The 15,757-nt window shown below is 40.7% G+C and overlaps 1 protein-coding gene across 2 annotated transcripts; it reads left to right on the top strand.

The window, feature by feature from the left end:
- The first annotated feature begins 1,029 nt into the window (after positions 1 to 1,029).
- On the top strand, positions 1,030 to 15,280 carry YTHDF1 (YTH N6-methyladenosine RNA binding protein F1). 2 transcript variants are annotated; one of them, XM_084537659.1, is made up of 5 exons: positions 1,030 to 1,207; positions 1,530 to 1,554; positions 2,894 to 2,973; positions 7,201 to 8,727; positions 13,800 to 15,280. In XM_084537659.1, the coding sequence occupies exons 1-5, from the start codon at positions 1,181 to 1,183 to the stop codon at positions 13,824 to 13,826; spliced, it is 1,686 nt and encodes a 561-aa protein (XP_084393785.1). In that variant the 5' UTR covers positions 1,030 to 1,180; the 3' UTR covers positions 13,827 to 15,280. The 2 variants fall into 2 exon arrangements, with proteins under 2 accessions (XP_084393785.1, XP_084393784.1); XM_084537658.1 differs by having other exon boundaries at positions 7,201 to 8,804; positions 13,800 to 13,829.
- The last annotated feature ends 477 nt before the right edge of the window (positions 15,281 to 15,757 follow it).

Here is a 15,757-nt window from a genome sequence, read left to right on the forward strand (position 1 = left end):
TGAGTTCTGTCTCATCACAAAATGTTTATGATCTGTTCATCAGAACTCAGATATAAAGCAGATTATCATACAAGTTTCTGTACTATAGTAAGTAATCTAACAAACATGCCTTGGGGAGGGCATGGGCTGACTTTTTGTTCTGTGCAGCACTGAAAAAATTGTATATTGACCAAAGGGTTCTATGTGGAATCCTAAAAACTGACAAGAAGTTGCAACAGTTCTCGTTGTTATGTGTTCTACCCCTTTAGGAAAAAATAAAAATAAAATAAAAATATAAACCTATGCACAAGCAGCAGTTGCAGTAAGTTGATGATGATCCACAACTCAAATACTAGAATGGCGCTGCTTTTATTTCACCCGATTTCTTATTAAGGAAACACCAGGCCACCCTGAAAGCTGCCAAAATCCAGCTTCCGCAGAAGCCAGCACCCAGCAATTGTAACTCAGCAGCCTTATTTGCCCCTGCTTCGTGCCAACACCCCTCAAAAACCACTTGTGTGCTTGGGAACCCTGCGAAACCAGCATCAGAGACGCGAACGGGGGCAACGTTTCACTCAGATTTAGCACAGTAATAGCTGGAGGGGAAATAAAATCCATTAATCTGACAAAAAAAACGGGATGGGATCAGCTGCACCAGCAGCTAGGGGGACCGTGAGGGGCTACGTGAAGGGGCGCTGAGCGGCCCCGCCGCCATTTCCTCACGGCCCCAGCGGTGGGCGCGGGTGCCCGGGGGCCCTGCGCGCACAGCGCATGCGCGACAGGTGCCGCCGCGCTCTCTGCGCGCCTTCCCCCCCTCCCTCCCTCCCAACCCAGCCGTGCGCTCCCGGCGTGCCCCGCGCTCCGTGGGCGCTGACGTCACCGCCGCCATTGGAGTCGGCGGCTCCGGCTCCGTGGCTGCAGCGGGGCGGCGGGGGCAGGGCCCGGGGGGGGATGTGAGGGGACGGGGCCGCCGCGGCACCGTGAGGCAAGGCGAGGCGAGACGAGGTGAGGCCAGGCACGGCTCGGTCCCCGCCGGCCTTGAATCCGGTCCTTCCGTCCCCTGAGGAAACGCTGAGCGCGGGCCAGCGGCCCCCGTCCCTCCCCCTCGGCCCGCGGCCGCCGCCTGAGGGGAGAGGCCCCGCCGGGCCCTGCCCGCCTCCCGCCCGCTCCCGCTGCACCACGGCGGCCCCGTGCATGAATTATGTCTGCCACCAGCGTGGACCCTCAGGTAAGACCCTCGGGAGAAGCTCTCCAGCCTCCTCGTCCCCCTCCCCTCTCTGGGCACGGTGCCTCGCCGCCGCCCCGGAGCGGTGGCCATGTCTTGGGGAGGCCCCGAGGCGCCTCAGCCCCAGCTCAGGCAAACCCCAGCAGCGCCTGAGCAGGCCCTCAGCCCGCCCCCCTCACCTCAGCCCTCCCCCGTCAGCCGTGGGTTTTGCAGTGACGATGTAACCGTTTGTCTAAAATTAACTTTTTTTTATTTCCCTCTCTCTCTTTTTTTTTTTTTTTTTTTTCTTCCCTTCTTTACTCGATCGCCTGCCGTGGCTTTGCAGAGACCGAAAGGACAGGACAACAAAGGTGAGGATCGCGCGGGGATCTTGCCATTGGAATTGTTACTGCAAGAGTTGGGTTATTTGCATACCTGTAGGTTAGCAGGAAGGTGTTGCTGGTAGGATCTGGATAACAAAGGAAGCTGGGCCTTGCTGCAAAAATACAGTGCTGCTATTCGTGTGAATTTGCTTGCATTCCACTTAATGCTACAGAACTTACCATACCAAATAAATGTGTTAGTACTAAGCATGTTTGTAATAACGATTTAATTTTCTTAAAATAACCTAATTCCATGCAAAAATATGAAGGTAGGCCTGTTCAAGATTTTATACATATAGACACTCTACATACTTTTGCTCATTTTTCTGTATGAATACAGTCCTGTTTCTGGACTCCAGTTGACTGTGTATGTATTAGATGTCATAAGTAAGCCTACAAACCTAACTATTTTTTAAATTTAAAATTTCTTAACTGCTGGAAATACTAGGCTTCTTATAATAATACCTATTCTTCATTTGAAATTTAACTTCAAAAACAAGTTGTTCAAGAAAATACACTGATTTGTGCTACGATTGCTAATAAGTGTGTAAATGCTAAGGTTTTGAAACTAGCCATGTCTTTCATAAGTGCTTTTAAATTTATCTTAACATGCCTTAAAAATCCAGCTGCCTCTACTCACAAGAAATTTGACACTGTTTCCTATGTTTGTATACTCTCTCTTGCCTCCACTCTCCCTGGCAAACTTTCCGGAAATACTCTTATAAATTCTCAAACTTACTTGCTAAACGCTTGTTTTGTGTGGTTTCAGTTTAGTTTAGCTGTTCTGTGAAGTAGTAGCTATAATAGGTGTTTGATTAAGGCAAATATCTGTAACTTATGCATTTAAAAGATGAGACTTAAATTTTGCCTGAAAATGGCAGAACATCGGGGCACTGAGCAGTCATTATTTTACAATTAAATGTAACCTCATCTGATTTCATTTTTGTCAACTTAAAATTGGAAGAAACACATGCTGGGAAAGCTGTGAATTAGTTTGAGTTCTAATTATGTACCAGAACACCTGTTGTTATCTATTTTTCACAAACTTTTTGTGAAAAACTATTATTTCTCGGTTCAGAGATGGTTCACAGGGGCTGTCTATTAGGAAACCTGCAGGAAAGCTTGGCTTTCTAAACTTGCTCAAGTTTAGTTTTGTAAACAGTAATACAAAGACAAACAGTGGGAACAAAAGTCATCCCTTTAAGTTTCTTCATGCTGTGAAGAAGTATGGCTTTTCATAAAATAACACGAAATGAAGCAGTTTACTGGGTTGTTTACTTGCTGCTAAGCAGTATTATAATGTGTTGTAACTTTTTTTTTTCCCTAGTACAAAATGGTTCATTACATCAGAAGGATACAGTTCATGACAACGATTTTGAACCTTACCTTTCTGGGCAGTCAAATCAGGTTAGTGTATTTTTAACCTTTTTTTTTTTTTTTCTTGGGCATGTTGTTGGCACTCAATTCATAGGATGTGTTAAGGGAGCAAATTCCTTAAATAGAAACGGAAAAAGAAGTGACTGGCATATAGTGTTACTTCGTAATACAAGTGCTTGTGCTCACCCAACTAATGCTACTGTGCATGTCCAGATGGCCACAAGTGAAAATGAAGTTAATGCTCCAACTAGTGTCTGCTGATTGCTCCTCAAATTGCAGGTTATTGACATAGCTGAGCTGTGAGAGACTACTGAGTCTTGCAGTTATCTGAAAGATGAGTTGCGTGTGAGAGTCTGGAGGTTCTGCTTTCAGGGTCTCCTGATTTGTCTTTTTAAATAATCCTGGAGATTGCCCTAGTGGAAATCTGGATATTGCTTTTGAGAAAAGATTGCAGAGAGATCCTGCTTGCTTTATACACTTGAGCAAATATTGCTCTTCTGTGTCCTCTGAAATATCTTAAGACTTAGAAATGTATTCTCTTAAGAATAAGGCACTGTAATGCAAACTCTGAATGTAACTTAGTTCATTATAATGTACATTAAATCAACATCCAGGACTTAAATAGCGTTGCAATTGAAAATTTTCTAATACAAGTAATTTTAGACTTAAAATACAAACTTTTTAAAGAGAACAAAATGTTTAGAAACTGGAGATGCAAAAAGTTCTTTCACACAAAAATCTGCTTTGGTAAGACGGAGGCATGGCAGAGGTATGTTGTTATTTCTTGGCAGAAAGGGTAAGTGGTAGGTTTTAAAAAGTAAATCTGTAATTCAGCCTAAAGCTGATAAATGCCAGTGTTTATACTGGTGACATCACTGAACTTACTGGCAAAGGAACATTCACGTGCATGCTTAAAAAAAGGAAGAGGATGAAAGAAAACATGTAATGTGCTGTTCTGTTTCATTTGAGGAAATTGTGACTTAATCTTGAACAGTGAAGCAAATGACTTCAGTTCTAGTGGTGCCTACTGGGTAGCTTCAAGGTGCATTAAGCCTTCTGTTAGGGCAGCCACAGAGAAGAAACTGTTACAGGTTTTAGATCCTGCAGCTTTCTGAAAGCTGCTGACTGTAGCACAGCATAGATATTGCAGAGCTCGCTTCCATCCTGGAAGCCATCTAGATACACTGCTGTGGAAGTTGGGACAAATACATTTAGGACAATGTGGGTTGTCTTAGCTCTGCACCGCGTGGACTACCTGGTATGCAGGTTTGGTGTGCAACATAGGCACGTGGTCCAGACTTGCACAAAGTTAAAATCATTCAAGAAGTAGCATGTTCCCTTCTCTGGAGCTGTGTTGAAGAATGAATGAAGCACATTCTCTTGTGCTCTGGCAGGTATAAAGGCATGAAATTTTTGGAAAAAATAAAGTAAAACTTCTTTGTGCAAAATTAGTTTTGAAAGAGATCAAGGTCGTATCCTTTTTCTGATTTCTTGAAATCCCACTTCGTTACATTTGTATGTAGTTCTTACTTACTTAAAAACAAGATGTCTTGTAACATGAATTGTACTGAGCATTAAGCTCCACATAGAAAAAAATCAAAGACTGTCTATTACAGTTAATTTCTAGGAAATATATCTCTATATTTTTCTAGCTCTTAACAATCCCAGTTATTAGGTTTAAAATGGAAAAATTACTATGACACAGAACATCTGTAATTCTAATAAAGTCTAGGTCCATTGAAGCATAGCTACATTGACTGGTACTTATGCTCTGACAAGAAGTTGGCATGCTTCAGGAACCAGTTGTGTAGGTGGTCTTACAGTTCTAACTGGAAAGCAGCAGTAGCATTGACTAGGACTGAGATTTTTGTACAGGACAGCCATGTTTCTGAACAAAGTCTTTTCTAGTTATTTACTCAGACTAATTCAGCCCTTTTAATTGCTGTAAAATACAATTAATGTACAAAAAAAGACTCAAAACTGAATTCTTTCTTAAAAATACTTTAAAAATTAAACATTCTCCTGACACAAATGTGTATTTGATGTTCAAGTTCAAATGTAGGTTGATAATACTGTGTTAAAGTTAATACTTTACAATTACAAATTAGTCTTTACAATGAGTACTAAGCACGTTACCTAATTAAATAAAATGTAATTGTCCTCCATCTTTCTGTTGGAAACTGCACCTCATTAGGGATGCCTTTTTCTTTCCACAGAAAGGTCCAGTATCCAAATAGCAGCAGTTAATGCAGAACAAGTTCAAGGTGTGATAACTATTATTAACTATGCTAAAAGTACCTTTTAAGTGAGAAGATACCTGAGTGTCTGATACTCAGATACAAAGCTATGCTCAAAGCAAGGAAGGAATCCCCCATGTGCTGTCAGCCAGAACCAAAAGATTTTTTGTAAGTGACAGGGTATTTATTACTAGCAGTGTGAGTACTTCAGGAGGAAGGGTTTCTTTCCTAATTAATTCAGTGTTGTTTTTTTATAACAGGAAGGGTGCAGATAGTTCCAGGATAAATGTGTTGAATGCATGTACCACTGCTGCAGTGAAGGATTTCTGTCAGGGCTGCTCATACATGCCCTGGCATAAAGCCAGTTGAAGTAGACGAATGCTTTGTAAAGATGTCTGCTGAAACTTCCCTTAATCTTGTTAGAATCCTTGTGGAAACTTTGCAGGCTGCTTACAGGAGGTGACAGTCTCAGGGATTGTCTAGAATCTTCAGCAGAAATATTTTAGAATAAAACACCTGCCTTCTTTAGATCTATTCTTACTGCTCTTAAGAAGTTCTTTATCTGTGGAATATGAAAAGTATCTCCTAAGAACAACTTATGTCTCCTCCTCCCTCCAACAACATGTGTTTCTACTTTTCTTCAATTATTAATATCAGAAAAATAATACATTAATATCAATCACAATTTAAAGTCTCCCAGGAAAAAAAATCATGACAAATATTGATTCATCTGGTTTGGGAATCTTAGAAAACGTAATGTGTTTTAAAGGATCTTGTAGTGGGAAGGTAGATAATATTCCTCTTGTTAATGATGGATATAATTTGCACATAATGGGAGCATGAGCAGTGGCAGCAATGATGTCTTTTGAATCAGTAGCATTGCAGTCAGGTTGAAATCTCAGTAGTGCTTGCAGTAGTGTATGTAAATCTTGGTGGCATTTTATGATACCATTCTTTATATGGAAAGTAAGGGTATTACTTTGGGTGTCATGAGAAGTCTAAAAATGAGGAATAAAACTGACTCTTTAATTTATCGGTTGGGTATTATGCTCATCTACAGCAAGGAGTCTTTTTGCTTCATTTTCTGAATAATCTAAGAAATAATTGTATGTTGGGAAAAATGGAGGAAGCTTCTGAATCTGGACTAAAAAATAGGAGGGAGAAAGGGAGGAAAAGCTGGAAATTTGGAGAAGGATTTGCTTGGTTATAACAAGTCAGTCTTTTATTTCATAGAGCGGAAAGGTGGCCTGTTTGGAAGTACAGTGAAGAAGTCTTGCCCACTTGTAACTTTACTACTGAGGGAGGAGGAGACTTTCAGAAACAGTTTGATAGGGTTTGTCACAAACATTGGATGGCTTACTGGAATATGTCACGTGCTGTATATGTATGTAGTTGTCTCTAGCACATCATCTTCATTTCAGTTTCTAGTCATTAGGTCTACTTAAATCAAACTTGGCACACCTCTTAAAATGCGATCTCACTCTGATCCCTTGTGTGTCAGAAGTAGCCTTTGCATGTTTTACTGCTTCAGGTATGGTTTGCTTTTTAGGAACTGTTGGCTCTTCAAAACAATCCCGTAATAAGGACTGTAACTGTATTTTCTGTATGCTGCCATATTAAAGCAATTTAATATTAAACTTCTCCCATGCAGCTCTTTCTGGTAATCAAGATAGACTAAATATCCTTAATGCTGTGAGACACAAAATGTATTGGTACGTAAGTTTCTTGAAATGTTTTGGAGTATTGGCAGGATAAGTAGTCCTAGAAGAGGCCGCAAAAGACCCCATAATAGTGTAACTAAGCTTATACAATTTCAGGTACTAACATCACTGTGAAAAATAGCACTGGAGCATATTGTCAATGTCTAGATACTGACTTTTGGAGTGTGAACTAAGATATTTAATTAGAAATTAATTACCTTGTTCCTATTGTTCTTTTTCTGTTTGGTGATGTACAATGTTGTGGCTATTTGTAAACCAAGTTTTAGATATCTGAAGTTACCTTTTTTTTCCTTTAACAGAACAGTAGCTATCCATCAATGACTGATCCTTATCTGTCCAGTTATTATCCACCATCGATTGGGTTTCCCTACTCTCTCAGTGAAGCACCATGGTCTACGGGAGGAGATCCTCCAATCCCATATCTTACCACCTATGGACAGCTCAGTAACGGAGATCATCATTTTATGCATGATGCTGTTTTTGGACAGCCTGGGGGTCTGGGAAATAATATCTATCAACACCGTTTTAACTTTTTCCCTGAAAATCCTGCCTTCTCAGCTTGGGGAACAAGCGGATCCCAAGGACAGCAGACTCAAAGCTCAGCATATGGGAGCAGTTACAGCTACCCGCCTAGTTCACTGGGTGGTACCATCGTGGACGGGCAAACAGGATTTCATAATGACACGTTAAATAAAGCTCCCGGAATGAACAGCATTGAACAGGGAATGGTTGGACTTAAGATCGGCGGAGATGTTACAACTTCTGCTGTGAAAACAGTAGGTTCCGTTGTCAACAGTGCTGGGATGACAGGTGCTCTCTCTGGTAACGGTGGATCTAATGTAAACTTGCCAGTATCTAAACCAACCTCGTGGGCTGCTATAGCTAGCAAGCCTGCAAAACCACAGCCTAAAATGAAAACAAAAACTGGACCTGTGATCGGAGGAGCGTTGCCTCCTCCGCCTATAAAGCATAATATGGACATAGGTACTTGGGACAATAAGGGCCCTGTGGCAAAAGTTCCTGCCCCCCAACAGATACCTTCTCCTCAGTCTGTTCCACAGCCACAGCAACAAATTGTTCAGCCTGTTCCAGCTCAGCCTCCTCCATTGACTCAACCACAGTATCAGAGCCCTCAGCAGCCGCCCCAAAATCGCTGGGTAGCGCCTCGCAACAGAAATGCAGCTTTTGGCCAAAGTGGAGGAACTGGTAACGACAGCAACTCAGCTGGCAGCACCCAGCCTAACCCTGTGCCGAGTGGCGAGTCCCATCCTGTTCTGGAAAAACTGAAAGCTGCTCACAGCTATAACCCTAAAGATTTTGAATGGAACCTTAAAAATGGACGTGTGTTCATAATAAAGAGTTATTCCGAGGATGATATTCATCGTTCCATTAAATATTCTATTTGGTGTAGTACGGAGCACGGCAACAAACGGCTGGACAGTGCTTTTCGGTCCATGAATAGTAAGGGCCCGGTCTACTTGCTATTCAGTGTCAATGGTAGTGGACACTTCTGTGGAGTTGCAGAGATGAAATCACCTGTGGACTATGGCACCAGTGCAGGTGTCTGGTCTCAGGACAAGTGGAAGGGGAAGTTTGATGTCAAGTGGATCTTTGTGAAGGATGTGCCCAACAACCAGCTGCGACACATCAGGCTGGAGAACAATGACAACAAACCTGTTACAAACTCCCGTGACACACAGGAGGTGCCCTTAGAAAAAGCAAAACAAGTGCTTAAAATTATTGCTACTTACAAGCACACGACCTCCATCTTTGATGACTTTTCTCATTATGAAAAGCGCCAAGAAGAGGAGGAGGTGGTGCGGAAGGTAAACTTATTAAAAAATTTATTTTATACACAGATATGGGGAAAATGAAATGTGAAGGCTGCTTTGGTGGAAAAAATGTAAGTAGGAATTCAAAATGTTTTTCATACATCTCAAATTGGTGATTTTATTTGTGTTTGACAACACCGAAAACAAACTGATGCTTATTTGTCTGTGACATGATTTTGTAGCAAATGCGTTTCAGAACAAAAGGTCAAGCAGTGATGCAGGTAAAGGACGTCAATGTCCATTTTTTCAGTTATTTTTATCTTAAAATGGTTAATAGATTAGAAGCTAGTTTCTGTTTCAGAGTGCAGTTCTGTCAAAGGTGGCCACACAAGCTCTTTGCCTTACAGATAAGAGGTGTTTTAACACTGATTGGAACCAATCTATCAAAATTGGTATCTGTTGTGGCATTTGAAGTTTGTATATTACCTCTGAGAGCAAGAAGAGTCTGGCCTCGTGTTGTTTGTTCAGTTGATCTCTGGAAAAGGAGTTGCATAAAATTGCTGGAGTACTGCTAGAAAGGTTTCTGCTGCTGAAGTCACGTGCATTATTTGGGTAATTAAAGGCTTTCAGTTCCCGGGTCTAATCTGTCTACTAATTCTTGAAAAGAAGTCTTGAGTGAGGATGTATGAAAAACTGGGGCAGTAACTGGGAAAGTGTGGTAAACCTTTTATGTACGTTTTTATGGCCCCAAGAGTCAGCTGTCCTAGGACCTCAGCTTCAGGAATGCCCTTCTCCAGTTAGGCAGTCTGGAAGTAAAGGACTGACAAACTAAAAGCTGTTGGGACAAAATAATAGTGTAGTTACTAGTTGCGTAGTGCTTGAAGCTGTTTGATAGTGTTTCGTATGCCTCTTTTGTATGGCATTTGAAATAAAGCATGAATTTGCCAGGCTGGTTTAATGCAGCTCACTTGCTTCAAAATCTTCTTGAAGCAAAACCCAACAACAGAATATGTATTGCTGGGCCTGAAATCGAAGTTGCTGTTTTAAAGGTTTTATTGGCATTTAAAAATTGAGATAAAATTGCTTTAAATTGTATTCATAGAATGTACCCTTCAACCAAGAGAGTGGAGATGAATGTATCAAGAACTTTGAGCTCAACCTTTTCTAGCCATCTGATACAACATGCCTGGCATATTTCAGCACAGCAGGGAAGGAGAGCTTAAGATTTGAAGTTTTTCTTCTGTACTCTCCACAGGGTTCCGCAAGCTAAAACCTGAAGCTGTTACCTCAACGCTTCATTTGTTCTGTAGACAATTAGCAATTTGATATTTCATGCAATGTGTATGTCGAAGAGCTGTTCCCATATGTGGGAGAGAATTCTTAAATGATCATAGAATGGTTGGGGTTGGAAGCAGCCTTTAAAGATACCTGGTTTCAACCCCATGGCAGGGACCCCTTTGGGCAGCCTGGGCCAGAGCCTCACCACCCTCAGAGGGAAGAATTTCTAACTGGTATCTCCTCTAAATCTCCTTTAGTTCAGAGCCATTGCCCCTTGTCTTGTCACAACGACCTCCCCTTATCAGGGAGTGTGGTCTCTTATTCCAGACAATAAAAATAGTCTTGGAAAGTTGATCCCCACCCTCCACCCCCTTGAATAAATGGATTTTAGAAGTCCAGTTGATTACTAGAAGAGCTTCTTTGCAGGATATACACACAATTAAACTTATTGTTGTGAAGTTCCTGCTATTGAAGTTGAATCCTCCCTAGGATGCCAAAATTATCCTTCCTATGTGAATTTTTGAAGAATCTTATTGCCAGTTAAGGTAACCCGTATGGCTCAAACGGCTTTTTCTAATGCTTGTTTGCATACGTACATACGTACCGTCTTAATTGGTTTGCAAGTCGCCATGGTTTTAATTGGTCATACTCTGTTCAGCTGTAAAATTGATGAACATTTGTGCTTCTGTTTCATCACTGTAGTGATTACAAAAGGCTAAAATTCTTAATCTCTTAATAGAGAGCTTGAACACTTCATTTATACACAAATGTTTAGAAGGGAAGAAAAACTTAATGTAATGTATTCAATGCGAGCCACTGGCGTTCCAGGGTTTGGGATTTTTTTGATATTCATGGTTTGTTGCTAGCCACTGTTTCCTGAAGTAAATAAGGGGTGCAGCATAAAGCTGCAGTGTGTGCTCTCTGAGTTTAACTCATCTAGGAACATCTGTGTTCCTTGAAATCCTCAAATGAGGATTAGTTGGGTGTAATGTAATGCTGGGTGAAAATCACTGCAGTGCCAAAGCAGCACCGCTGGTCATGCTGATGAACGAGGGCTGTGTCGTGTAGATCGAAGCCATGGTAGATGTGCTCATGCTGGCGTGCAAGTCCAGCTTCTGATTTGCCATAGTAATAAGCTGTTTTCTCCCAGTCTGATCTGGCACCTGATAAATGAGGAAGCCAAAGCAGAAGTGGTACGAAGCTTCTTCTGGCCCCTGCTTGTTTTCTCAGCCAGTTCCCTAGGCCACTACAACATGCCTGTGTCCACATGGAGCAACTTCCCTGGTCAGAGCTCATGTTCTTAAAATGCAAAGTTGCAACACATGAGAAAAGCTTTAAAAAGAAAATCCAATATGATGTAGTCTGAAGTAACACTCCCTAGAAACAAGCCTGCATAGTCTTTACAAAATTGTCTTGCAAAGTAAAACAGCGTGTAAAGAACATAAACTTGTTGCAGATTTTTGTATAGTCACTGGCAAATCGTGGTAGGACAGGGTGGATTGAGTGTAAAATGCAGCCGTTCGTCCTCCCCAATGTGTGCTTCGCGAGATGGTCCCTGGTATTGTGCTAGGGCTGCTGTGCTCTTGCTTCTGATCTGTGCCATGGCAGTCAGCTAGTCCAAGGTCTGTACCGTCCTGTCGTGTTGGAAGGGCTGAGTAGCTTTATCTCAGAAAGTTCTTGCATCGACAGCTTAGCATTTCTTCTTTTGGGAGTACATACTGTAAAGTGTTAGCTAGTGCACGACAGACATACTCGTTTTCTAGCGTTGTGTAAAGATTTCCTTTCAGTATGCTTTCTGTGAACATGCCCGTTGACACAGAACTTTGAGGGATGTAATATCGTCCTTCCTCCAAAACTAGTTAAAAACATTGCTATTTTACAATTGATGCTAATTGTTTCCTGCCACACAAATCATGAATGCTTTCATCCAACTGACCTTAACAAGCACAGCTTAGCAGGAAGATTGCCAGCTACTTTATACTGGGGTGCAGGGAGCAGAAGTTTGACAGAGAAGGGTGTCTCCAGAATGGAACTTATTGGTGAAAACCAGTCTTCCCCGTGCCTGATGACTGCACGTATTAATGTCGATGATGAGAAGCAGCGTGCAACAGGAGCTCCCTGCTGAGAGATCAGAGAATTCCCCTGGAGAAGAGAAATTACGAAGGCTCCGAATGGATCTTAGGAGCCAAACAGAACAAAGCTTTTTAGTAACTTACAAAGTTGCTTGTACTTGCTTGCAGTAGTGCCAAATAGCAATGCAGGACAGAACTTGAGTTAGATCTTCAGAGATCTTCCAAAAAGCAGCAATAGTCAAGAGCATGAAGTGTTGCATCAGGCTCCTCCCTGTCAATCTATATGGATTCAGACATTTTTAAAAGGAAGACTCAGAGTAGCCCCTGAGAGGGGAAAAAAAAAGAGCAGCAAGGTAGGAAGAACTGCTTAATAAATTTGTTCAATAGATAGTTCTCTGTGAAATTGTAAAGCCTGAGCAGAGTGTCTGAGTAGTCTGTGAGAGTGAAAGACTTCTTTAGAATTAGAATTATAAGAATCACTGGATAGATACCCCAAAAAAGTTGTCAGAGATGACAATGGGAATGGTCTATTGGGCAATGACGTATAGTAAAGGTTAACTGCCACCTTAGAAATTGAAGTGGGATAGAACTGCTTTCATGGAAGTCTGAAAATGGGATTGATTTGGTTCAGTTTTAAATTCTCTTTCCAACCACCTGTTGTTTGAGATGACAGGCAGCAGTCAGTTCTTTTCATCAAGAACATGCCACATGGTTTGTTTTGCTGATTTGGTAAAAACAACTTTCCTAAGTCTTAAATCTTAGGTTAAGAGCTTATTCAAGATATTAGTTCACTTTTTTTTTTTTTTTTTTTTTTTAAATTGAAGTATTCTGCCTGGATGCAGAAACCAGGAATGGACATAAATATTCCATATATAAACATAACAGGAATTGTATTGGCTACTTAGCTGGTCACAGCAAAAAATCAGAAAACTTCCTTAAGGACTGGCACATTTGCAAATAATGTTTACACTGCAACAAGCAATTTGGAGGTAAACTTTATACAGAAAGATTCCACAGAACAAGTAAAATGAGAATTGGGAGTTGACACTTCTTTGTGCTTAGGTAGTTTCACAGTAGTTTCTCTTGGCCTAGGATTTGGTGCTACATCTATGTGTTTAAGTACAGTACACAAAGTAGAGTCTTCACATGCTTGTTTTGAAGTTTGCAGTCTATTTTAAACACCAGTAGGGATGACGCAGAAAGCGGTGAGACTGCACCTTTTCTGTTCATTCTGTATGGGGTCTTAGCTGGAAAAATGCACTTGCTTCAAAATATAGCAGCTTGTTTTATCCAGGTTTTCTTGCAGTCATTCTGGTGTTCTGCACCTTCAGGGGCTCCTGAAGCAATTATTGAAGATGTCCTCCCTGCTTGCTGCTGGGAGAACACAAATGCCTCAGTGCCTCCCAGGATAGCTGAACAGGTTAAAAGACTGAGGAACAGAATTTCTATAGAAATCAAATCCTGGTCGTATTAAATATGACTAAACTCTTAAGTTCAGTCTTAACTCTTAAATGCTTCAAGATTATACTGGTTCTGTGGAGTTCATTAATCTACCTGCCTCATTTTTGTTCCACTTGAAGCTGCACTTTAAATTCTTACCAAATCCTTGGGTTTGTCAGGTATATACAATATATTTATAAAATGTAGTGGCAATTTTTTTGACAAAGCATGTCATTGTCTGGGATCACATCAGTGCTGTTATACTACTGAAAATGCTTTTCCTTGTTCATTTCACTAAAATCTTTAACTATTTTCAACTTTTTTTTCTCTTTGCAGGAACGTCAGAATCGAAACAAACAATAAGAATATACGTATACAGTTTGATATATATACTAGAACTGATATTAAATTCGACTGAGAAACAAAATTTATGTATTCTGGTGCTTTATCGTGGCATCAGGATAAATTAAAGCTTTCAGCTCCAATATATCTTCTCGTGCAGGGGAAATTAAGTTGTTGCATCTTTGTAGTTTATTTTTGCCCAAGTGGATCTGCATTAATTTGTATCTTTTTTCTATGTAAAATTCTGTAGAAATCATTAATAAAGGTGTGTCTCTTTTTATTTTTTTAAGTTGGTAAACAGTTATATTAACCTAATGTGGACCTATACACGAGCATACTAAAGTGTCAGTGCTTCCCAAAGACTTCATTTTGGCACAAATTATGTTCCTAGCCAGTTATAGAGATTATGGAGAATACATGACAAATCTTCCTTTATCCTCTACCCAACCCGTGTTTCTTCATGGCAAATGTAAGAAACCATGCATTGATTTTTGTCATTTTAAAAACAAAACAAAACTAAGATACTGCACTTCGGAATTTTGAAATGAGAAATCTAAATTTCAGATCACTTTGTGCAGCTGCTACGCCTCTTTATTTATCTGTACAATTACACTTTTAAAATTGCTAATGCGCCATTGTTGTTTTTTTCTGTCTAGTAGAAGATCAAATTGTCAGTGAAGCTGTTTCTCTGGAAAATATTTCCCTTTCACATTCTGTTAACCAGTGCTTCAGTGTGCATTCGTTATACCATATCCTGCCGAGGGTGAGCGAGATGCTTTCTCTCAGCCATAATTCTGCTTTATGGTTTTTGTAGCTTAATAATTAATAATGTGATGCTATCAACATTGCAGGGGTTTTGGACAATGTGTTTAAACCTGTTTCAGCTTCAGGTGTTATTAGTTAATTGCAGATCATTTTTAATCCTTCCCTTCATTACTCCCTCCCACCCCCCCGAGTCCTAATGCCATTTAAAGTTTTTATACCAATAATGCTGAGCTTTAACGTAGGAACTAATAGTATGGATAATATGATGGATTATGCCTCAGATGTTTAAAATTGACAGTGTGTATGTCTAACTTTTTTCTGTTGGATGAGTAAAAAAACCTGTTTTAAGAAACTGAATTTGCTGTCATGTTTTTGTGGAGTGAGGGGACCGTCGGAGAACCTGTCACCAACTGGAGTTCCAATTAAGCATGGAAATGGTGCTCATGTCCGCTGCTCTAGCACACTGAATCTGCACGTGTTTATTGTAGAGGATCTTTTACTATATTAGAAAGCAAGTATCTTCTGAATACTATTTACTCCAAAAGGACCTCCAATTTAAATAAAGTTTAATCTGTATCATTTAGACTTGTATTTAGAACATATAACTCTGTCTCTGGACTGTTACTGCCTGTAAGGGGTAATGGACAGCATCGGATTAACTTTTTCCTCTAGGAGAATACAAGCCTTAATAAACAATACATATTTAGCAAGCCTGATGTCATTTTCGTTTTTTCCCTACTTTCAGTTGTTTTCCTATGTTAACACAGCCCATTATGCAAGCTCACGAATTGGATCTAATTGGAGAAGTGTTTTGCTCATAATAACTCGGCTGTTCGCTACCAGCGCGCTTGATATTTGCAGAAGGGTTTCCCGGGACTCTGCGGAGGACACCTAAGCTGCTTTGAATGTTTCTGTTCCTCAGATGAAGCATGTGTACAACGCATGTTTGCTGCTTGTGCTTTTCTTTCTCTCTGTGTGATAGAGAAGCTGAAGCAACAGTTGGAAGTTGCCCTGTAGCCTTCAGGATGTGTTACTGCAGACACTGGGTGCTGGGATGAGAAAAGAACCTTCCAAATAGAGCTAAAGCTCTCGGAACTGTTCCTTTTACAACAGCAGGCTGTGTTTCAGAACTCTAACTTCTGTAATTTGACTTTTTTTTTAAGATGATTTTTTGAAGCAATGCTGCA

The sequence above is a fragment of the Aythya ferina genome (genome assembly GCF_964211825.1).
Source record: "Aythya ferina genome assembly, chromosome: 16".
NCBI classification, from domain to species: Eukaryota; Metazoa; Chordata; class Aves; order Anseriformes; family Anatidae; genus Aythya; species Aythya ferina.

Coding starts and splice junctions, on each gene's coding strand:
- YTHDF1 (XM_084537658.1), top strand. CDS start 1,181: ATGTCTGCCACCAGCGTGGACCCTCAG. Junction 1,555..2,893: donor GAAAGGACAGGACAACAAAG/GTGAGGATCGCG, acceptor TTTTTTCCCTAG/TACAAAATGGTTCATTACAT. Junction 2,974..7,200: donor TTTCTGGGCAGTCAAATCAG/GTTAGTGTATTT, acceptor TTCCTTTAACAG/AACAGTAGCTATCCATCAAT.